The sequence below is a fragment of the Protopterus annectens genome, chromosome 15.part0 (assembly GCF_019279795.1).
Source record: "Protopterus annectens isolate FY-2018-M chromosome 15.part0, PAN1.0, whole genome shotgun sequence".
NCBI classification, from domain to species: Eukaryota; Metazoa; Chordata; order Ceratodontiformes; family Protopteridae; genus Protopterus; species Protopterus annectens.
The window spans coordinates 67,852,485-67,879,021 of NC_056749.1; the positions used below are offsets into that span (position 1 = coordinate 67,852,485).

The following is a 26,537-nucleotide window of genomic DNA, read 5'->3' on the forward strand; positions in this document are numbered from 1 at the left end:
TATGACGATTTGACATTTCTCTTTTCGCGGCTTTGTTCATTCGACATATTCTCAGTTCACTCTTTACGTGTTGCGCTATTTGTATTCGTCCTTTTCAGCTTTCGAGAGAATAAAGTAGACCCATTTGCACAAATGTGTGTCTAGAAATGATAGGGATGGCTTTAAATAGAGAGAAAAGTAAATATTTAGGTGATGTGGTAAAGATCAGGGGTATATATTTTGCAATGAATTAAATTTCTATGTTATGTAGAACATTTGGGAATAAAAAATCTAAGTAGAAGTCATTGGGAAAAAGTAATGGAAGAAATGAAAGAAACCTGTCTTTTCTGGTGAACATATAAATTATCATTCAGAAAAAAGGCTAATTTGATACATTCTGTACTGATGGGAAACAAATAACATAGCATACTTGGCAAATATATTTATGTTGCCAACAGTATTTAAAAAAGAATTATTACAAATATTTTTTTTTTCATTTATATGGGGTTCTAGATTAAACCCAATAAAAGGAGGGGGGTTGTATGTAAATAAAGGAGAAGGTGGTTTAGGGTTAATTAACCCAGTGATATATGCTCCATTAAATTTTTACAAAGTGTTAAAGTGAACAATGAAAAAGTGGAGAGATTAGTAGTAAAATTGTATAAATAAAAGTATGATAAATATTTGGGTATGGTAAAAAAGAGTGTATAAATGAAATAAAATGTTACCAAGAAAAAATATTTTTGTGGAAAATAAAAAGTGATGTAGAAAAAGATAGAAAAGTATGGTTTTAGACTGTAATAACACATTACTAGGTAAACCTGTGGGGAAATATAACGGATGAAAAAAAATTAAAGCTATAAAAATAAGCAAATGGTGTAATCAGAATTTTGAATCAGATTTTTTTGTGGAGACTGGTAATAGATAAATTGCTAGGAAAAGGAAATTTGCCATATAAAAAGAAAGTGATAGAATGTTTTCAGTGTCAAGAAGAAGAAACTGCTGAACATACATTTTTGAAATGTAAATGAGGAAAAAGATTTTGGTGAAAACTGTGTAAAGATTGCTTTGGAGTTATAAAAGTGGATAAACAAGGTGATGATTAAATATGGATATTATAAGAACAGATGTAAAGAATATATTAAAATAATAGATATTTTGTTATATGGGTATTATGGAATGAAAGAATAAATTATGCTTAATGGTAAATGGATTTTAGCAACAATATTAAATAAAATCAGATGTGGTTCTGAAAAAAGGAAAGGGGGTCTAGTAAGGATGAAACTTTAGTATGATTGTGTAAACAGATTTATGTATCCATATATTTGTACATGTGTAAATATTTGTACATATCTAAACATTTTGTAAAAAAAGTTATTTTTGTATATAAATAAAGTACCCCTACACTTTTCTATAAGAGCCATGGGTCTTGTATATTCACTTGAACTACCACCAACTCAAGTAGTTTAATATTTCATCAGAAGGACAACACTCTCAGGAGTGCAGCACTTTGCTTATGCTGCACTACAGTGTCAGTAATTAATCTGCTTGGTGTGGGAACAGAATCCACAACCTTTTGCATCAAAGGCAAGTGTGCTACCTGTTGCACCACTGACACTGGTATGATGATGTGATACATACAATATATACATTATAGCTTAGTGCAAAAATAAAACTATCTATACAAGAGTTTAACTTATTGCAAGAGGAACCGCATCAGTTTAAATGTGGTCTGAAAAAAATTGTCAAAAATTTACCCTAGTGCTTCAAGCATTTGGCTCCATAAAGAAAATAAATTCTACCATGCGTAGCACCTTAGAAATCTATCCTACTTCCAGGTGACATCTAAAGAGCTATTTTTGTATATAATGCTATTCACAGATTTGTGAAGATGACATCTGGTCATTAATCGGCTCACAATTGGCAAAAGCTTTGTACTGAGGCCATTCACTAATTATGATGGACAGTTGGCCTTGAATGTCAGTGCATTAAGGTAATCAAGTGAAGTGCATTTTGCAAGCCTTAAGTGATCTATTATGTATAATTAATTAAGAAATAAGTGGACAGCAAATTGTCTTGGTAAATAATTAACATAAACACACTATTTTTAGCTTTTATTACAAGATTTACTAACCTAAGTCTCATAGTTCTTTCACATTGTTAGCATTTAGATTTCTCTGCTATTCACAGATTATCACATTTTATTAGATAATAAAAGTTAATACTAGAAACATCATGAGAAAGAGTATGTTTGTTTAAATGGAACATTACCTAGCCATGCAGGTCTCTTCTTAGGCTTTGCAAATGAAGAATCCATAAATTCCATGTACAAAGCTTTCTTGTATTGAAAGTGGCCACCAGGAGATACATTTTGTCCCTTTTCTCTGTAATAACAAACATTAGCATCAGTTTAAAATGAATTTACATTGTAGCTAAAATAGCAGAATTCCTCTTTAAGTGGTTGGGCAAATAACATTTTTATTTATTTAAAACATAATTTTTTAATCCACATCACTTTTTACTTATATATTTATACCGTCTTTATGCTCTTGGAGTCTCCTTTTACAAAGAACTTTTAGTTTCCAGTGGGCTTACATAGCTGATAAAACAGGCAAGACGAATAACCTGATTCTGTTCTCTGTCTTAAACATTACAAAATAATTTTGAACTTACTGTTGACCATCTGTGAGGATAACTTTTTAGCTTCACTCATTCTATAAAAGAGGTGTACTGATCACTGCATTCTTCACCTCCAGTTTACACAAAAGTACTACTTTCTGCAGTGTGAACATATCAATACACTGGGGAGAAAATGTGCTAACTGCGAGCATCACAAAAAACATTTCAAATCTATCAAATTACAGGAATCCCACGAGACTACTACATGGGTGGGGGGGCTCCACCTCCTTACTTTGTTGCATCTTGCAAGATTCGAGCACCTATAACTAAATGCACCCAGTTTTACCTTCTGTGACAGATCTAGCGGGCCTCTTACATCGTGCCCTATGTAGCACCTTAGAAATATATCCAACTTCCCAATGACATCTAAAGATCTCGACACCTTACATTGTACCCTGCACAGCACCTTAGAAATCTATCCTACTTCCTGGTGACATCTAAAGAGCTCGACACCTTACATTGTACCCTGCGTAGCACCTTAGAAATATACCCTACTTCCCAATGACATCTAAAGAGCTCGACACCTTACATCGTACCCTGCGTAGCACCTTAGAAATCTATCCAACTTCCCAATGACATCTAAAGAGCTCGACACCTTACATCGTACCCTGTGTAGCACCTTAGAAATCTATCCAACTTCCCAGTGACACCTAAAGAGCTCAACACCTTACATCGTACCCTGAGTAGCACCTTAGAAATCTATCCAACTTCCCAATGACATCTAAAGAGCTCGACACATTACATCGTACCCTGCGTAGCACCTTAGAAATCTATCCAACTTCCCAGTGACACCTAAAGAGCTCAACACCTTACAAGAAATCTGTCCTAGACAGCTAAAGAGCTTGACACACATATTACCTCCCCTCACGTCTCATAGAAAATCTACCCTACTTCCCAATGACATCTAAAGAGCTTGATCTATCCAACTTCTGGGGACACCTAAGAGCCTCGACACTTTACATCATACCCTGTGTAGCACCTTAGAAATCTATCCTACTCCATGACATCTAAAGAGCTCGACTCCTACATTTGTATCCTGCGTAGCTTAGAAAATCTATATCCTTTCCCGGTGAGCACCTTAGAAATCTATCCCTACTACTGGTGACATCTAAAGAGCTTGATAAAGAGCTTGATACACCCACACCTGCGTACGTGAGCTAGCTAGCTAACCCCCCTTCTTCATCTAAATCTAAAGAGCTCAACACCTTTCATCGTACCCTGCGTAGCACCTTAGAAATCTATCCAACTTCCCAGTGACACCTAAAGAGCTCAACACCTTACATCATACCCTGCGTAGCACCTTAGAAATCTATCCAACTTCCCAATGACATCTAAAGAGCTCGACACCTTACATTGTACCCTGCGTAGCACCTTAGAAATCTATCCTTTATCACCTTACCTGCTGCACATCTTTCCTAGTTCGGTCCCTCTGTCTAGCCAATTGGTACAGGTCCTTTTCTCCCTCCTTAATGTCCATCCTTTTATACAACTCATCATACGTCTTATCCTTAGCCTTCGCTACCTCTCTCTTTGCCATGGGACTGTGGTCCCACTCCACAAAGGCGGTGCCTCTATGGACCCTGGTAATTACCGCCCCATAAGCTTAACAAGTCTAGTCTGCAAAGCTATGGAGAGGATCATAATGGAGCTCATAAACAAAGATATAGGGGACTTGCAGACATTGGACCCGACCCAGTTTGGCTTCGTCAAGGGAAGATCATGCCTTTTGAACTTGGTCGACTTCTTCGAAACAGTCACCAAGGCCATTGATGAGGGAAAGGCAGTCCATACAGCCTACCTTGACCTTGCAAAGGCTTTCGACACAATACCCCACTCCGGTATTGTAGAAAAACTTACCAGCTTAAATGTAAACCCATATGTCACAAGATGGGTTGCAAACTGGCTTAAGGACAGAACCCACAGGGTTAGAGTTGCTGGCGCTATGTCAGACTCCAAGCCGGTCACAAGTGGTATCCCACAGGGCTCGGTCCTTGGCCCCCTATTGTTCGGCATCTACTTCTCAGAAGTACAGGCCAACATGGGAGGACTTTGGCTGACAAAGTTTGCAGACGACTGCAAACTGGGCGCCATAGTGGAAAGTGCATCAGACACAGATAGCCTTCAGAAGGGACTCACGGAAACAGATAGCTGGTGCCAGAGCCATGGCCTGAAGTTAAACGCCAAAAAATGTATAGTCATACCCTTCGGGAAAAACAAGGTAACCCCAAGCTACCATATAGGTGGCAATCCACTAAGCACAGAAGAGGTTATCAGGGACCTGGGGACCCAGGTTGACAGTGGTCTGTAGTTACCCAGTTATTTGGTACCTCTTCACTGCCACTCAGTGCCCATCTTAACACTTCCCTGAACTCCACCTCACAATCACCCTTTTTCAATTTCCACCATTTGATCCTTGGCACTGCCCTCACACTCCTCCTCCTCTTCTTGATCACCAACATCATTCTACAGACCACCATTCTATTCTGCCTAACTTCACTTTCCCCGTGACCATATTAGGTTTAGGAATAAAGAAGCCCACACTTTACATGAAATGTTGACTAATAAAGGGGGGCCCTCTTTTTTCCAGGGTTAAATGATAATTTTTGAAACATCTCTATGTAGAATTATGTATTTGCATTTATACTAGGTTTGTGTAATTAATCATGTTTGAAGCATGATAAGCATTGTATTCAAATGGTAATAATTTGTATGTGCATTAGAGGGCGCTTTAAGATCTTGTATATAAGGGAGATATAATGCTAGTTGTATTCCTTTATTTCATCAAGTTTGGTTGCTGAAGAATGCTTTTGCTGAAACCGGTATAACCTTGCTGGTGTACTGATGTACTGCTGACTATAGGTCATGGAATAAATATGGTTTTGGAACATGCCACAGGAGATGTTGGGTGCTGGCTTTTGTTTTTTTGGTTGGATACATTATTTAGCCATGCACAAGCCATTTGTGCAGGGATTTTTTTGCTGGCTAAAATACGTATTCACCACAGCCATGTCCATTCTTTTTGCAAAATCCACTGCCATCTGACCTGCATTCCTTTCCTTAACATCATACCTACCCATCACTTCCTCATCCCCTCTGTTCCCTTCACCAACATGCCCATTGAAATCTTCTCCAATCACCACTCTCTCACCCTTAGGTACAGTCATCACCATTTCATCCAACTCACTCCAAAATTTTTCTTTCTCATCCATCGCACAACCAACTTGTGGAGCATATGCACTAACAACATTCATCATTACACCATCAATTTCCAGCTTCATAAACATCACTCTATCTGACACTCTTTTAACCTCCAAAAAATTCTTGGCATAGTGTTCCTTCAGGATAACCCCTACCCCATTTCTCCTCCCATTCACACCATGATAGAACAATTCGAACCCACCTCCAATACACCTGGCCTTACTTCCCTTCCACGTTGGTCTCTTACACACACAATATATCAACCTTCCTTCTGTCCATCATATCTGCTAGCTCTCTCCCTATACCTGTCATACTGCCAACATTCAAAGCTCCTACCCTCACTACCACACTCCTAACCTTTGTCCTCTCTTCTTGCATTCGGGCATCCCTCCCCCCTCTTCTTCTCCTTCAGCCAACAGTAGCCCAATTTCCACCAGCACCCTGTTGGCTAACAGTACCGGTGGCTGTCTTTGTTAACCTAGGCCTTGACCGATCCGGTATGTAAATCTGTATTGTTTTCCGCATATCTCATTTGGCAAATGTTTTACACCAGATGCCCTTCCTGATGTAACCCTTCCCATTTATCCAGGCTTGGGTGCACAAAGAAATGCACTGGCTTGTGCATCCCCAGTGGCTGGGTTATAGATACAGTTAATAATAAACTATAAAGAAACAAAACATGAAAATACTGAAAATACTGAAATATCTATTTACAATAAACACCACAGTTACAATGCACAGGAAATAAAAAAAACACAGATGGAAAGACTAAGGCAAAGAAAAAACATTTAGCTAATCTCACTATATTTTCCTGACTGGAGAATTACTGTCTGTAATTACTTGGATGAGTTTCTCTTATCAGGTCTAATAACAAAGTGAATCTATCACATCACCCACTATTATTCAAAAAACATGTCAGTGCTGGCTACAGAATGACATCATTTCTGGTCACCTGACTCTGTGGTTCCCATACAAACCCCTCACTAGCAACTGAGCCAGGATTTGGCACTGATGTGTCACAAAACACACACAGAGCTTTAGCTAAGGTATATTGCAGCATCGGGAAACTATAAAAAACATTCTGGGGCTTCCACCCTTCCTGCAGAAAGGCTTTTCACAGACATTACATCTCTGGCTGCATTTAGACCTGTGAGATAAAGTCTTTATGGCCTAAACCAAGTCATTTAATTTCAAGCTATTTTTCTTAAGGTTAGCTGGTCTGAGCTTAACCCCATCCCTTCTAGTATTCCTGTTAAAATTATATACATTTAATCAGTTACAACAATACAATCTGGCATAAATGCATATTTCTTTTCTGTCCAGCAGGACCCAATGTTGATACATTTTTAACATAAACAACTTTACAAATACATTTTAACATAAGCATTTGTACAAATACATTTTTGACATGAGCATCTGTACAAATCAGTTTGATATTCAAATGACGTATAATTCTTTACAAAACTCCAGCTATAAAAACCACAAAAAAACTACAACTTGGAAAGAAAAACCGAAGTGATAGAAAACAAATAACGCCAAGTCGATGCTGCAAAAAATCCTTTTACTTGTTAGCGCTTTCATGCACGCCAATGCATGCACTTCTTCAGACAAGTTTATACAGGAAGATGTACGGATATTTATACTTGCTACAATGCCATTTTAATTAAACAATTAGGTAATTAATCAATCTTTAAACAGCTCTAAATAAGTTGGTCTATACTAATGTGTGGCAGGGAAATCATTGTTGATTTCTTGCTATCTAAGATTCTTACTAAACATACACATAACACTTATAAACCAACATTTTACACTTTATATTTCATAATTCACCCAATAACATTTTCAAAACTCAGTAATTTAAAAAACTCCAGCTAACTATGCTGGCATATGTTACACATGCACTTCCCTACTCCCCCTAGCACAACTAGCACTATCTTGCATAATCACAAACTACGCATCCAACACTTTTCCCACCTTATTCTTCAGTACCTTAAAGTTCTTATCCCTAAATATTTCTCCCCGTTTCTTTGCCAAAAGCAGTTGTATGCTTCTGCCATCCTGTCTCCAAAATGTACATCTTCAAACAGAATCATGCATTCATCCATAAACAGAGGAATCCCTTTGCTACCAAACCTAAAAATCTGTGCTTTCAACTTCCTTCTTAATCTCTGTACTAACAGTACAATCACAATTAAAAACAAACATGGAAATAGTGGGCATCCCTAAATTCTACCCCTTTCCATCAAAAGTTCCCCATTTAACTAAGACTCTTACTCTTGGATGCTTACATTGCACATGCATCCCATTTAAAACTCTGCCCTCTCATATTACCTGCCTCAGTATTCCAAACACATTTTCCCAGTTAACACTTTTAAAATTCTTTCAGATAGTCCTGAGGAAGACATTTGTTCTTCTCCTTCCGTCTCCCTCTAACTATCCCATATGATTCAGTAATATCCTAAAGCTGACCTGCTCTTTAACTATAATCATTAATATAATGCTCTCTAGTTTAACCGATGAAATTTTAACAAAAATATCTGCATCCACACTACAGAGACTTTAATCTAAAATTTTCTGAAACTTTCCATTATAAAACACCGTGACCTTAGCCTCACACATTCAGCTTGGTGTCTCCTTCCTTTTCATAATGTCATTGAAGGGTCAAATCATCCTGTACTTTAACTGCAGTTCTACTCTTATAAAACTCCACAGGGTGTCTGTCTGCATCACCCAGTTTGCCCCTCCTAAACATTGGATAGCATTCACCATCTCGGCCATCCTGATTCCTCCATTCATCAGTTCTCCATCCCCTGCTCCCAGCACATTTCTTTGTTGTTTACAGAATCGTTATCTTTATATTGTCTTTCAGCAGATACAGTGCCCAATAAATGCCTGATATATTTCCTTAATATCACTACAGCAGCTCACTTTAATTCTCCGTCCCTATTATGGTTTCTTTTCTTTTGGTCCTTGATTTTCCATGTCCATATACCTCTTCACCCCTTCTACTTCTCTCATCTCAAAACATTCTTAAATCTTTATTTATTTATTTATTTGCAGTTTGTTAACCAGGGAAGTCCACTTGGCCATATTGAGCCCATTTTCAGAGAAGGCCTCGAGAGAGAAACTTCATAGTAATATAGAAGTTGCACAGTACAAAGACAGTGGAATCTTAAAGTAGAGTTATACAATTAACAATATTGGGTATTTAGCACATTGTAACATGTATATAAATGAAAAAGCACATGGAAAGTAATATCATACACTGGGTTCATAGGTTCATAGGTGTTTACTAGGCTAACAACCACAAGGGACTTTTTAAGCCTAGCCATGCATCCCAAATCTCTGACAAGTTCATACACTTGATAAGTGTAAGCATGGGCCTGGGAGATGAACCATTTACAGGTTACCTGTTTGCATCAGAGACATAGGAGCCAAATCCTGGATGAATTTCCAGTTTCCCATCCATTTGTCCAAGTTGCACTTGAATTGGATTAGGGAGGAACTCTGCTTCACATGGCTGGGGAGCCTGTTCCATAGACTGGATAGTCTCTAGGATACATACCTATCTCTCCAGCAGGTCCTATTTATATCACAGGCAAAGTTTAAGTCTTTAGAATAGGTAATTATGGTACTGTTTGTTTTGTGGATATGCAGGAGGTCCATCAGAGTGGGGTCTGACAATGCCCTGTATGCCACATATAGATCTCCCCTCAAAAGCCTGTAGAAGACAGAATACAGGGATAGGGCCTTGAGGTGGTCTGCATAGGACATATTACTTTCACCCTATATTCTTTTAATGAGGAACCTCTGTGGATGTTACAGTTGTTGGATATGCCTGGTTAGATACATACCAAAGGGAGAAATTCAACTCAGTGATAGGTTTGATGAATGCCGAATACAGTGGAACAATGACTTTCTTGGACTTAGATGCCATACCTTTGTTTATAAGTTGTACAACATAGAATTATTTTCTCATCACTGTAGACACGTGAGCATCAAAGACTAGATTACTATCTATACTTGTCCCTAAGTCCCTGATGACGGGGTCAACTCTAAGGGATGTGTTGTCAATATTATAGCTACCAGGGATGGATGACTTCCCAAAGGATACTACTATGTATTTCTTGACATTTAGTTTTAGTCCATGATTCTGACACCAGTTGAGTCTCTGTCAGCCCCTCCTGGAGAACATTTCATAGGTTCATAGGTAGGTACTAGGCTATCAGCCCTGGGGCCTATACAAGCCCAGCCAAAAAGGTACCCTGGCTTTTGCCACCCAAGAAAATTATTTTCCTGTGCCACTGTCGAGCAGAGCCACAGAGGTGATCCCTGGGGTGAATTTCCTAATTCTCATCCAATCATCAAGATTTTTCTTGAAGAGTGCTAACGAGGAGCTTTGTTTGATATGGATTTGCAATCATCTGCAAATTTAGTCAGCCAGAGACCATTAACATTGGCCTTGACTTCTGAGAAGTAAATGCCAAAAAGGAGTGGTCCACGGACTGATCCCTGAGGGACTCCACTTGTGACTGGCCTCTTTGTAGAAGGTGGATTCCCCAATTCTAACTTCCTGGATCCTGTCTGTGAGCCAGTTGGCTATCCACCAGGTGTCATACAGGTTTGTACCTAAACTCTTGAGTTTGTCAACAATGCCTGAGTGGGGTATTGTGTCAAATGCCTTGTCCAGGTCAAGGAAGGCAGTGTGTACGATTTTGCCCTCATCCATTGCTTTGGTGACCTTCTCAAAGAAGTCCACCAGGTTGAGTAGGCATGATATGCCCTTGATGAAACCAGACTGGGTTGGGTCCAATGTCTGGAGGTTTACTATATCTCTATAGATCATCTCCATGATAATTCTTTCCATGGCTTTACACATAAGACTAGTGAGACTTATGGGTCTGTAGTTTCCAGGGTCTGTGGATGGCCTACCTTTGTGCAAAGAGATGACTGTTACCTTTCTCCATTCATGAGGCATGAAGCCTGTTCGGACACTACAGTTAAATAGTAAATCCAGAGGCCCTGATCGGTCATATTTCATGCTATTTAAAAGGCATCCTGGGATATTGTCTGGGCCCACTGATGCAGTGTTCTTGGTCTTAGAGAAAGCATTAAGCACCTGTTCCCTAGTGATAGTAGGGGGAGTTATATTTGATGATATTTCCTGAAGGAAGGTTGAGGGGGAGAGAGGAGTAAAGTTGGAGCTAAATTTATCAGCTAGGAGGTTTGCTATATCTTCTGTCTCAGTATAGGTGGCTTCATTTATAATGAGCTTGGCACACAATTGTGTGTTGCCTTTGAGGTTGCAAACATAGCTAAAGAATGCCTTGTGGTTGTCCTTGGCCTGGGAGGTCAAACTTACCTCAAATTTGGCCTTGGTAGACTTTATTTGTCCTCTGAGTTGTTTGTTTAGTTTAATGAGAGTGATTTTATCCAGCTGTGTGCACCTCATAATTTTTGCCACAATGTTCTTCCATCTGTTATACATCCGATTGATTTTGTGATTCCACCAGGGTGACTTGTTTTTTGAGTTAGTTCTGTACTTCTTCCTGGTGGGCACAGTTGCATCTATGCAGCTATTAACATGCTTGCACAGGGTTTCTGTGAACAGTTCTGCATAGGCAGAAGTGTTCTCAGGGTTTTATAGAGACTTGAAATGTTGCCAGGTTCTCACTTAATAGCAGGAGGTTAGCCTTAGAATAGTTCTTGAATATTCCCGGTTTAGCTGGGGGTCCAGGTTTTATTTTTACTTCTAAGGAGACCATTTTGTGGTCTGACCTTACAAGGGAAGGCATTACAGTAGGGGGTGTGCAGCACTCTTCCATATTAGTGAGGATCATATCCAGTATGGATGCACCCCTGGTTGGTGTATTGAATATCTGGTCCAGGGCGGTTGTGTTTACAAAATCCAGGAATCTCTGTGCATGTATGTTTTATGTTGTATAGGATTCCCAGTTAATAGTGAGGTAATTAAAGTGACCCATGAATATGGTATTGGGTTGGATGGTTAGTGTTTCTAATAAGTTTAAATTTCAACTGCTCTAGGATTGTGGATTAAACATGTTTTTTATTCAAACAATATTTTCTACTGTTGTGGATTGTGGAATAAGTATATTCAATACTACGCTCTTATTTCAGCTATTTATTGGAATTGTTTGCCTGCCAAGACCTGAGGGGTTTTCAGTGTGTTTTTTTTTGTTTCAATAAGTTTAAATACATTGTATGGGTTTCCTGTGTCATAGAGGGGGACCTATAGCTTGCAAGGAGGTGCTACTGGATTTTACCTATGGTGATTTGAACATGGAGCAGCTCAAGTGCATTGCCCTGTTGGACCAGCCCTGACATATATTTATTTTTGATGTAAATAGACACCTCCACCTTTGGTCCCTGCCTGTGAAGTAGCTGGTCTAAATGTGTGGAAGGCATTATAACCGTGCAGTGTTGGTGTACTGTCCGTGGCTTTAAACTGCATTTCTGAATGCACAGCATTCTCTAGGGAAAACAGAGCTTCAAGGGAGTGGATTTTTTTTGTTTAGGCTCCTATTGCTCCTCATTGAGCAGTAATACCTTTAGATTTTCTTGGTTTTGATTTGCTGTGTCAGAAGTACTTTCAGTTTGGCATTGCCTAAAAAAGGCACTATGGGCGAAGACAATGTTTTAGCTTAGATGTTTAGATTTACAGATCAAGTTTTAGAAATTAGCCATTCATAAACATAATACCTTCCCAGAAGAGCAACCAACTCATGTGTTTCTGACATTCGTTGGACCTCATTGGACCTGCTTTACTGCTTGTCCTACTCTCCCCTTCCTCTATATCAATACCCCCTTCCTCTATATCAATACCCCTTCCTCTATATCGATACCCCCTTCTTCTATATAAATGCCCCCTTCCTCTATATCAATACCTCCTTCCTCTATATCAATACCCCCTTCCTCTATATCAATACCCCTTCCTCTATATCAATACCCCCTTCCACACAGCTTTGGCCCTGTCCCATTCCACATATCCTCCTCTTCCCACTTCAGTAACATCATTATTCATTCCCATGAAATAAAAATGATTCTACCTCCACCCCACCAAAAAGACTAGAATATAGCCAAACAATTCTTTTTATCTCAGCCAGTTTTCCACCATCCCCCCCACTGTCTCCATATCCAATAATTTATAGAATCTGCTTGCTTGATAGTTATCAACCACAGAAAACACATGCCCTCAACTCCCCCTCTCTTTACTCTCCATACATCTACTGACCCCAGCCTGCCCATGTGGACTTCTGTAGCTCCAAAATGGCCTAAATCTCTACAGCTCCAACACACAACTAAAATCACTCAGTAATTCCTAGCCTGTCTCTCCCCTGCTTAATGAATCCATTCCTGCCATAAGCTCTGTCTCCACTAGGACTATAGAATGATAGAACTAAACCTTTTTCAGTTTTTCTCACGTATCTCCTACTCACCCCCAACCTATTCTTCTTTGGTTTTCTCTCACAACAAGCTATCCAAATCCTTTAATATCCCACCCTTCTTTCCATCTCCCCTTAAACCCTTTACTACCCCACCCTTATTTCCAATCTCCCCTTAAACCCTTTACTACCCCACCCTTCTTTCCATCTCCCCTTAAACCCTTTACTACTCCACCCTTCTTTCCATCTCCCCTTAAACCCTTTACTACCCCACCCTTCTTTCCATCAACCCTTAAACCCTTTACTACCCCACCCTTCTTTCCATCTCCCCTTAAACCCTTTACTACCCCACCCTTCTTTCCATCTCCACTTAAACCCTTTACTACCCCACCCTTCTTTCCATCTCCCCTTAAACCCTTTACTACCCCACCCTTCTTTCCATCTCCCCTTAAACCCTTTACTACCCCACCCTTCTTTCCATCTCCCCTTAAACCCTTTACTACCCCACCCTTCTTTCCATCTCCCCTTAAACCCTTTACTACCCCACCCTTCTTTCCATCTCCCCTTAAACCCTTTACTACCCCACCCTTCTTTCCATCTCCCCTTAAACCCTTTACTACCCCACCCTTTTTTCCATCTCCCCTTAAACCCTTTACTACCCCACCCTTCTTTCCATCTCCCCTTACACAAGTAATCATTTTTTTCTTTTCCAACTTACTTATGTCCTTTTATCTTCAATTTCATTTCCTGTATTGTCATTGTCTCCCTGTATGCCCCTACCTTTACTCTCCCATTCCCCTCTACCCATGCACTTTCCCATTACTACTTTGAAGCTAGAGTTTACAGACCCATGGGGAAGGAGACCCCCCCCCCACTATACTTCTCCCTCACAGAGATGAGTGTCAACCTGCATTGGCTGTACCATATACAGTGATTGCTGCTAGAGTTTACAGACTCTGGGGGAGGAGGACCCCCCCCCACAGCTATGTGTTAACCTCCATGGACCATACCATATACAGACTGATGCATACGTCTCCACACTGCCATGAGCCGTACCATATACAGTGACTGATGCATACGTCGCCACACTGCCATGAGCCATACCATATACAGTGACTGATGCATACGTCTCCACACTGCCATGAGCCGTACCATATACAGTGACTGATGCATACGTCTCCACACTGCCATGGGCCGTAACATATACAGTGACTGATGCATACGTCTCCACACTGCCATGGGCCGTACCATATACAGTGACTGATGCATATATCTCCACACTGCCATGGGTCGTACCATATATAGTGACTGATGCATACTTCTCCACACTGCCATGGGCAGTACCATATACAGTGACTGATGCATACATCTCCACACTGCCATGGGCAGTACCATATACAGTGACTGATGCATACGTCTCCACACTGCCATGAGCCATACAATATACAGTGACTGATGCATACGTCTCCACACTGCCATGGGCCGTACCATATACAGTGACTGATGCATATAGCTCCACACTGCTATGGATCGTACCATATACAGTGACTGATGCATACGTCTCCACACTGCCATGGGCAGTAGCATATACAGTGACTGATGCATACGTCTCCACACTGCCATGGGCAGTACCATATACAGTGACTGATGCATACATCTCCACACTGCCATGGGCCATACCATATACAGTGACTGATGCATACATCTCCAAACTGCCACGGGCCATACCATATACAGTGACTGATGCATATAGCTCCACACTGCCATGGGTCGTACCATATACAGTGACTGATGCATACGTCTCCACACTGCCATGGGCAGTACCATATACAGTGACTGATTCATACGTCTCCACACTGCCATGGGCCATACCATATACAGTGACTGATGCATACATCTTCAAACTGCCATGGGCCATACCATATACAGTGACTGATGCATACATCTCCACACTGCCATGGACCATACCATATACAGACTGATGCATACGTCTACACACTGCCATGGGCAGTACCATATACAGCGACGGATGCATACATCTCCACACTGCCATGAGCCATAGCATATACAGTGACTGATGCATACGTCTCCACACTGTCATGGGCAGTACCATATACAGTGACTGATGCATACGTCTCCACACTGCCATGGGCAGTACCATATACAGTGACTGATGCATATGTCTCCACACTGCCATGGGCCATACCATATACAGTGACTGATGCATACATCTCCACACTGCCATGGGCCATACCATATACAGTGACTGATGCACACATCTCCACACTGCATAACCTTATTATTCCTCCTTTCTTCCTCCCTCCATTTTATCATTTACCCTCACACCTCCTGTCCTAGGCACATTCAGGTCCCCTAAATATTCTTCAGAAAGTCCTCTGATTTTATTTATTTAACATTTGTTTACCAGGAGTGTCCGACTGGGCCAAAGGCCTATTTTCAATGGAGGCCCAGGGAGAAAAGCTCCACGTACAGTGTGCACAGACAAAAAGCAAGAATATACAAAAATATCAAAGAAATACAATATAGTTACAAAAATTGCAAGGCAATAAGAGTACAAAAAAATTATACACAGTTATAAAAATACGATAATAAAACATAAGTTTAAATAAGATACATTAATGTTAAATGGAGCAAGTGTGAAAAAAAGAGATACAATGAGTTGTTTAACCATTATTGTACAGTTATACAGAACCCAGGGACTCCCCAGACTCTGGAATAGATTGCCCATACATGTCAAGCAGAGTGCCTCTTTGGACCTCTTCAAGAGGAACCTTGATGATTGGATGGGAGAAAGGAAATTCACCCCAGGGATCACGTCAGTCGCCCTGCTAGACAGGGGTCCAGGAAAGTAAATAATGTGGGAAGAAATAGCCAGGGAATTGTTATGGCTAGGCTTGTATAGGCCCTAGGGCTGATAGCCTAGTACCAACCTATGAACCTATGAACCTAATAGTGTGGGAGGTATGGGTAAGGGGTACTTAAGAAGGGAATAGCAGAGTAAGTGCATTAGGTAAAGAGGAACACTGTAAGGCTGGATACATTGAGTGTGCTGGAACAGAATTATAGTTGGACAATAATGATAAGAGACCACAGGTACATGATAGTTGGACAACAATGATAAGAGACCACAGGTAGATGAAGGGTTTTAGCCAGGACAAGTACAAGAGCAGAGACATTTGGTTCTGAAATGACCCTTGAGCAGATGTTTGCATTTCTTAGAGGAGTTTGAGCTAAGAATATGTTGAGGGATTGTGTTCCAGAGTTTTGATATCTTATGTGAGTATAGTGACTTGCCTGAAGAATTATTTGCCTTAATGACTTACAGTAGCAGTTTATCAGCGGATCTTGAAGATCTGTTACTACTATATTTTTGAACTAGGTTTTGGAGGTCTGGGCAGTTTCTGGGTTGAGATATAACTGAGTGGGCAACCATTAGTTGGTTTATACACAGTAAATGGGGAAGTTCAACCCAGTTTAGCTCATGTATGGCAGTACGGTGATGTGTTTTATTGGGAAGATTAAGAGCAAACCTAGCTATTTTGTTATAACAGGCCTCCAGTTTAGTTAATTCTGACTTTCTAAGATTTGTAAGTATGGGTGAGGCATACAAGAGAGAGGAGAGAAGGTGTGTTCTGGCTATGGCTTGCCTGGCGGAACTGGTGAGAAATGGTTTGGCTCTGTAGAGGCAATCAAGTTTACTGTGGACCTTTTTTAAATTTACAGCCAAGTGTATGTCAAATATCAGTGAGTTATCAATTGTGACTTCTAAAAGTTTTGTGTGCTGAATGGGTACTATTTTGGTATTGAGAAGAGTCGATAACAAATGGTTGACATACTTGTAAAAATGATAAGCTTTGTTTTGTTTGGGCTTAGAATTTAGTTTATTTATAATGGCAGCTAAAGGACCACAATACCCATGCTTAAGCCATGTTGCATTGTCTCTCATCATGCCCCCTCCAAAATAATTACCCCTTGTCATTCATACTACCATCCAGACCTTTGGTAGCAATACCATAACAGTTGTAGTTTGTCTGTTTCATATAATCAACTAACTATACACCACATTTCAGGTGCTGTAGAACATATCTGAATATTTAATAGTATCTTGACTGTTTTACTTATAGAAGGAAACATCTATTTATAATTCTGAAATAATCATCTTTATCAATTTCTCGCCACACTGTTCATTTAGCCTTCTCTAATTGTCCCACCCCCCCAAAAAAAAAACACTCTAAAACTGATACAGCCCCAAGTTGCAGCAAGTCTTCCTTCACTTGTATTATCTCATTTATTTTAATGTAATGTTGGACCCTGTCCCCATACATACCCCTCTAACACCCAACTAAACTTTAATATTTATGTGTGTGCACTTTTTTGTGGTGTGTGTGTGTGTGTGTGTGTGTGTGTGTGTGTGTGTGTGTGTGTGTGTGTGTGTGTGTGTGTGTGTGTGTGTGTGTGTGCAGACATCTCTATATAGGATCTAGCCATCTCCAACCTATGCCAGGGACCCATGCTGATAGTGGGAGGGGTATATGTGCTCCTATCGACCAGTGTTCCCACCATAAAGCCAGGCAGCTCTGGCTAAATAAGCTACTGGTTAGGTGGTGTCCAGCTGCCCAGCTTGAGTTACCTGTGATAGCATGGTTGAGAAAAAGATGTACATGAAAAAAATCAACCTTCCAAACATGAACTAAGGGTTGGTACACTCTGTGTAGGTTCAGTGACAGGATGCAGCTTGGAAGTGGATGACATGATAAGCAGGTGGCTGGACATCATTCGTATCCAGGAGACAAGATGGTAGGGTGGTGCAGTAAAGTCACTTGACTTGGGATCCAGAATCAACTACTCAGAAAGACTAGAAATGGTGTGGGAATTGTGGTGACAGAAACTTCAGAAGACGGAGAGAAGTCATCAGAATTAGTGAGAAGCTCATGGCAATCAGACTCCAATGTAAGGACAGGGCATGATTCATATCAGCCTATGCCCCACAGTGGGGTTGTGATAGTGAAGAAAAGAATACATTCAGACAGTAGTTGCAGGACCTACTAGATAAAGCAAGACAACATGAATTGGTGCTGGTAATGGTTGACCGAAATGCACATACCAGGACAGACAGAAGAGGATATGAGGACTGCCTGGGTCCACATGGGTGGTGCAACAGGATATGAGGACTGCCTGGGTCCACATGGGTGGTGCAACAGGATATGAGGACTGCCTGGGTCCACATGGGTGGTGCAACAGGATATGAGGAGTGCCTGGGTCTACATGGGTGGTGCAACAGGATATGAGGAGTGCCTGGGTCCACATGGGTGGTGCAACAGGATATGAGGAGTGCCTGGGTCCACATGGGTGGTGCAACAGGATATGAGGAGTGCCTGGGTCCACATGGGTGGTGCAACAGGATATGAGGAGTGCCTGGGTCCACATGGGTGGTGCAACAGGATATGAGGAGTGCCTGGGTCCACATGGGTGGTGCAACAGGATATGAGGAGTGCCTGGGTTCACATGGGTGGTGCAACAGGATATGAGGAGTGCCTGGGTCCACATGGGTGGTGCAACAGGATATGAGGAGTGCCTGGGTCCACATGGGTGGTGCAACAGGATATGAGGAGTGCCTGGGTCCACATGGGTGGTGCAACAGGATATGAGGAGTGCCTGGGTCCACATGGGTGGTGCAACAGGATATGAGGAGTGCCTGGGTCCACATGGGTGGTGCAACAGGATATGAGGAGTGCCTGGGTCCACATGGGTGGTGCAACAGGATATGAGGAGTGCCTGGGTCCACATGGGTGGTGCAACAGGATATGAGGAGTGCCTGAGTCCACATGGGTGGTGCAACAGGATATGAGGAGTGCCTGGGTCCACATGGGTGGTGCAACAGGATATGAGGAGTGCCTGGGTCCACATGGGTGGTGCAACAGGATATGAGGAGTGCCTGGGTCCACATGGGTGGTGCAGCAGGATATGAGGAGTGCCTGGGTCCACATGGGTGGTGCAACAGGATATGAGGAGTGCCTGGGTCCACATGGGTGGTGCAACAGGATATGAGGAGTGCCTGGGTCCACATGGGTGGTGCAACAGGATATGAGGAGTGCCTGGGTCCACATGGGTGGTGCAAGAGGAATAGAGGAGGAGAGGCCATTCTGGACTTCTGTAAGGCAAATGGCCTGATGGTGGCCAATGCATGGCTCCGCAGGGGGATAGAATCAGCAGCTGCAAAGTGATCCCCACTGAAACAGTTGGCCCATATCATAAGCCACTGGTTGCCACAATCAGCTGCAAGCAGTGGCCAGAATGGGCTCTAAGGTTAATGGACATTAGGTTGGAAGCTGACTGGCACAATCAGCTGCAAGCAGTGGCCAGAATGGGCTCTAAGGTTAATGGACGTTAGGTTGGAAGCTGACTGGAGAGAAAGCACAACACTTCAAAGAATTACTCAGACCACTAGAGCCTCAAGAGGAGGAGGAAATGGGCAGAGCCTCAAAACAGCATTTGTAAAATTGACAGAACAGATATGCAGCTGCACCAGGCCTGGCAATAAGGGACATAAAAAGAGAAAAGGGAAAGCAGGCTCGGAAGGACAGAGGCCAAGAGAAGAGTCATAACATCGAAGAACAAGGCATTATTGGCATTCTGTCAACTTCTGCAAAGTGACCCAGTAGAAAGAAACAACAAATTGCAAGTCAAAGACAGAAAGATAAAGAAGATAGCCAAATACACTTTGTAAGGGATACAAACAACAACCTACTCACCAGACCAGAGGATATCAAAGGCAGATGGAACATCATGGAAGGAGTATTTCCAGCAGCTTCTAAATGAAGAAACCCCACAGCAGCTGTAATGCCCCAGATGCAGCTTATGATGAAAGCAGTGATGGGAGTAACGTGTTTTTTTTTGGTAACTGGTAATATTAGGCATTACTTTTCAATATAATAACGCAGTAATAGTAATAAGTTACTTTTTTTAGTAACTAGTAATACAAATGTGCATTACTTTTTGCATTACTTTTGTTTAATCAAGTAGGAAGTAGTGGCGTAGATGGTGGGGGGGCATGAGGGGCAACGGAGCTGAAATTAAGGATAAAAGTGGAGTCAGCCTTCCACTGGCACCACTTTTATCCTTAATTTCTGCTCTGTTGATGTCGAAGTCCAACCACGTAAAAGACTGTTCAGTTGACGTTACCCACACATGCAGACAGAGACAGTTGGCATCCATTACATGCGGACCAAGAGCAAGTTGATTCCTTATTTTGTTCAATTATTCAGCATCAGCATTCTTCTTATAGTGCAGGCAGGCAGCCTCGACTTAGTAGGTAAGTGGCCTCATTTATTATATATATTATTCACAGCGTGCAGCCTTTAGACTTTTTTTAGTCAGTATGTGTGTGTATGTGAGCAGTGATGAGCAGCCTCGGCATTTATTCGATTCAGTCAGTACGCAGCTCGTTTTTATATGTGCAACATAGGCATAAGAAGGTGTGAACCCTTCTGCAAACATGAAAGAAAAGCTTATTTTTTTATTTTTTCCTGTGAAAGAAACATTAGTAAGTAAGCCACAGTTTGAAAAGGCCTTAATTAGTACTGCATTACTGCCTAGTGACTTGAGTTTTAATGAAATTCATTTTTTATAACTGTAATTCATCCCAACATTCAACAGCTGTACCCTGTGCAATTCTAAAGTTATTTTACCAGAACAAAAGTATTTAATTTGAGTCAAAGTCTGCATTTATACTTAATCAGCCTTACCAAATTATCAAAATGTAAGGAACTGGGTAAACTACAGTTATGGCTACTTTGAAATGTACATAAAGGCTGACAGGTTCTGTCATTAAAACTACACAATAAAGTCTATACAAGAATCATCATATTAATCATGGCATATAGAAATCCTTTTCATTCTAGGTTTCTACTGGCTGTTTGAATCCTATGTAGTTTACCTGTACTGAGTGGGTAACCTGTGTGGGAACGTGCAAGTAAAACATAAGTCACAGCAGCTGCAGAAGTTATACATCTCAGTAGAAAAAAGTTTTAAATTGAACATGAAGCTGAAGAATGAAAAGGAAACCATAAATCTTAAACTAAATTCGATCCAAATCGATCACCAGTAACGTTTGTAGTCCAAGATATCAGGCAGTGAAAGGAGCGAAGTGACTAAAAGATGACCAAAGGTGGCCAATTGTACGGGGCTTCCTACATGGAAAGCTTTGACCTTTTTTAAATATGTTGTATAATTCTGCAATTCTGCTCCATACAACAATTTACTACCTTATTAAAGATTTTTTACAGTTTGAATTCTCTGTTTAGCAGTGCAAATAAAGTAACTAAGGTACGTGTTGAATTATCAGAATCATGTATATCTAATGTGTGGCAATACTAAGAGATTTACTAGAAAAAAAACTTTTTTGAGGAGCCAGGTGAATATATGGAGAACATTAGGAATACTAGTCTGCAAAACTCTGTAGAGCTGAGAGGGATGGTTGCCGGCAGTATGATCAATCGTTATGCAGGTACCCCTACCTTTCAAATGTCAACAGTTTGGCAGAATGTCCCTGAGTTTTCTCAAATTTAGCCCTACGCTCATACCACTCAACCATACTGAATTCCTTGGTAAATACCAGTTTTGAGGCTAAAATATTGGGTGCCATGAATTCCTGAGTGGCCCCTTTTATTTCCAAATTTACCGGGGTTTTGAAGGTTTTTTTTTTTTTTTTTTGGACCGTTCCTGATGTCATCTCATGCATGGCATGTGCAATGATGCCAACACGAGGAAGACAGACAGTCTGTCAGGATTCAACTGATGAGCTGTTACTACCTAATTTAACTTTAAGGCAGCAGTTCTTTCTTCCCCAGCTCCAATAAGGCAAAAAAAAACCTGTTAATTCAATGTTTTGCATTGATGTTTACTTAATTCTTATGAACGGTGCATTGAATGTGGTTAGAATGGTCCAGTATTCAGTATTTTTCTTGCAGTGATGTTTACATACTAGTACGGTATTTTTTATGAGTGGCGCTGCATTGAAGTTATCCTTTGCAATGTTATTAAGGGTATGGAGACACAGACCTACTACTTTTACTAAGCGAGAGGTGTTTTTAGACCTACTTTTACTGGGAGAGAGTGTGCGTGAGTGCGCGTGTGTGTGTATGTCTTGTTTTTGCTTAATTATAGTAAAAACTTCATAATAGGTTTGAAGAAACAGTGATTTGCATTTGCAAACAGATGCCACCATTCAGCTGTATGCCAATAAAGAAAAAAATCTGAGAAGTACACAACTGGTATGTAGTCTTAAACATAACACAAATCATGCGTGATTTTGCTTTTTTAAAAGACAGATGTCTTATGGCAACCAAGCAACCGCTGATATTCTTGCAGTGCATTACGTGTTTCACAACTCTGTTTTACCTTGTTTGGTGGTGGAGTAAATGTGAAATCATTCATCTGCCTGTTGCATTGTCTTGCACATACCTTGGTTTGCTAAAGGTTGTCTTTTAAATTATTTTTTGGTGGGCAGGCTGTAAAATTAACATGTTGGGCACAGTCTGTAATTAGTTTGATGCAACAGTTTGTTTCCCTGCTTTTATTGGTACGGCATAAATTCTAAATGGTAGAGTACTTAAGCTTTGTTTAGATAGTTATTGAAAACATTTGAACTTTAGCTGATGCATTAAAGTGTTCTTGTAATAAAGTACCCTATTTTATTTTAAATGTACTTGACATATCCTAAAAGATAGATAACAGATGATTCCTAGATTTATCCCTGAGAGATTCACTTTAAACCTGAATAGCTAACTGACGCATTGACATTCATATGTTTTTTTGTTTCTTTTTTTATTTGTGTATATTTCTGATGTTGTGTTTTTATGGGTCGCCATTCACTTCTTGATAACCAATATTTATTAACTATAGAAATCAGAGGAGGTTAGAAAGTACTGAGAAGAGATACTGAATTCACAAAGAAACAATGAGGGGACAGATTCATGACTCCCAAATATGCAACAAAGTTTGGCAGATGTAGGATCTTTGCTTGGAAGTTTTGCATATGTATTTTATACCCCAAGCAGACTCCAAATCATTTTTCCTCAGTTAGGCTGCAAATGTTGGAGGTGTGATAGGAAAGAAAGACGTAATCGGGAACATATTTTTGGGAATGCAATGAGTTGGCTGACTTTAAAAATTTCCTGTAGACTACTCTGTCAGAAATACTGGGGGAACAAATTGGTGTAACTAAGGAAATTATGTTGTTTTTTTGGCTGTGATACGGAATCAGAATTGCCTAGACACAGTAAGAGCTTGCTGAATTTGATTCTGGCACGTCAAAAAAAAAACTAGAAAATGGAAGTCAAAGTCTTAACTAACCATTCTAGAACTAGTGCATATAGTAACAGATAAAAGAACTGGAAGTGGGATCTTTAGAAAAGCACAGGAGCAAATTACACAGAAAAAAATGGGAGTTGTGGGAAAATGAGGTTTAACGGAAGGTTGAAATATGTGTTTAAGTTGTGCTATATATCGATGCTGTTATATATCGATGCTGTTATATATCAATGCTGTTGTATATCAATGCTGTTATATATCGATGTTGTTATATATCGATTTTGTTATATATCGATGCTGTTGTATATCGATGATGTTATACATCGATGCTGTTGTATATCGATGCTGTTGTATATCAATGCTGTTATATATCGATGTTGTTATATATCGATTTTGTTATATATCGATGCTGTTATATATCGATGCTGTTGTATATCGATGCTGCTGTATGTTGATGCTGTTATATATCGATGCTGCTGTATATCGATGCTGTTATATATCGATGCTCTTATATATTGATGCTGCTGTATATCAATGCTGTTATATATCGATGCTGTTATATAACGATGCTGTTATATATCGATGCTGCTGTATGTCAATGCTGTTATATATTGATGCTGTTGTATATCAATGCTGTTATATATTGATGCTGTTGTATATCAATGCTACTGTATATCGATGCTGCTATATATCGATGCTGTTATATATCGATGCTGTTGTATATCGATGCTGCTGTATATCAATGTTGTTATATATCGATGCTGTTACATATCAATGCTGTTATATATCAATGCTGTTATATATCTATTCTGTTATATATCAATGCTGTTATATATTGATGCTGTTATATATCAATGCTGTTATATATCAATGCTGCTGTATATCGATGCTGTTATATATTGATGCTGCTGTATATCGATGCTGTTATATATCGATGCTGCTATATATTGATGCTGCTGTATATCGATGCTGTTATATATTGATGCTGCTGTATATCGATGCTGTTATATATAAATGCTGTTATATATTGATTCGGTCATATATCGATGCTGTTATATATCGATGCTGTTATATATCAATGCTGCTGTATATTGATGCTGTTATATATCGATGCTGTTATATATCAATGTTGTTGTATATCAATGCTGTTATATATCGATGCTCTTATATATCAATGCTGTTATATATTGATGCTGTTATATATCGATTCTGTTATATATCGATGCTGTTATATATCGATGCTGTTATAGTTCGATGTTGTTATATATCGATGCTGCTGTATATCAATGTTGTTATATATCAATGCTGTTATATATCAATGCTGTTATATATCGATGCTGTTGTATAGCGATGCTGTTATATATCAATGCTGTTATATATCGATGCTGTTATATATATCGTTGCTGCTGTATATCGATACTGTTATATATCGATGCTGTTATATATTAATGCTGTTATATATCGATGCTGCTGTATATCGTTGCTGTTATATATAGATGTTGTTATATATTGATGTTATATATCGATGCTGCTGCATATCGATGCTGTTATATATCGATGCTGCTGTATGTTGATGCTGTTATATATCGATGCTGCTGTATATCGATGCTGTTATATATCGATGCTCTTATATATCAATGCTGCTGTATATCAATGCTGTTATATATCGATGCTGTTATATAACGATGCTGTTATATATCGATGCTGCTGTATGTCGATACTGTTATATATCGATGCTGTTGTATATCGATGTTGTTATATATCGATGCTGTTGTATATCGATGCTGTTGTATATCGAATCTGTTATATATCAATGCTGTTATATATCGATTCTGTTTATTGATGCTGTTATATATCGATGCTGTTGTATATCGATGCTGCTGTATATCGATGCTGCTATATATCGATGCTGTTATATATCGATGCTGTTGTATATCGATGCTACTGTATATCGATGTTGTTATATATCGATGCTGTTACATATCAATGCTGTTATATATCAATGTTCTTATATATCTATTCTGTTATATATCAATGCTGTTATATATTGATGCTGTTATATATCAATGCTGTTATATATCAATGCTGCTGTATATCGATGCTGTAATATATCGATGCTGCTGTATATCGATGCTGTTATATATCAATGCTGCTATATATTGATGCTGCTGTATATCGATGCTGTTATATATCGATGCTGTTATATATTGATGCTGCTGTATATCGATGCTGTTGTATATCAATGCTGTTATATATTAATTCTGTTATATATCGATGCTGTTATATATCGATGCTGTTATATATCAATGCTGCTGTACATTGATGCTGTTATATATCGATGCTGTTATATATCAATGCTGTTGTATATCAATGCTGTTATATATCAATGCTGTTATATATCGATTCTGTTATATATCGATGCTGTTATATATCGATGCTGTTATATATCAATGCTGTTATATATTGCTGATGTTATATATCGATGCTGTTATATATCGATGCTGTTATATATCGATTCTGTTATATCGATGCTGTGATATATCGATGCTGTTATAGTTTGATGTTGTTATATATCGATGCTGTTATATATCAATGCTGTTATATATCAATGCTGTTATATATCGATGTTGTTGTATAGCGATGCTGTTATATATCAATGCTGTTACATATCGATGCTGTTATATATATCGATGCTGCTGTATATCAATGCTGTTATATATCGATGCTGTTATATATCAATGCTGTTATATATCGATGCTGTTATATATCAATGCTGTTACACATCGATGCTGTTATATATATCGATGCTGCTGTATATCGATGCTGTTATATATTAATGCTGTTATATATCGATGCTGCTGTATATCGTTGCTGTTATATATAGATGCTGTTATATATTGATGTTATATATCGATGCTGCTGTATATCGATACTGTTATATATTGA

The 26,537-nt window shown here is 39.6% G+C and overlaps 1 protein-coding gene across 1 annotated transcript in view; it reads right to left on the bottom strand.

Annotated features, from left to right (window-relative positions):
* F8 (coagulation factor VIII) overlaps window positions 1-26,537 on the bottom strand; it is a 2,728,596-nt gene that overhangs the window by 2,618,289 nt on the left and 83,770 nt on the right. Inside the window, exon 2 of the mRNA XM_044057714.1 lies at window positions 2,251-2,363. Coding sequence (XP_043913649.1) covers window positions 2,251-2,363 — 113 coding nt within the window. The remainder of the gene's footprint in view (window positions 1-2,250; window positions 2,364-26,537) is intronic.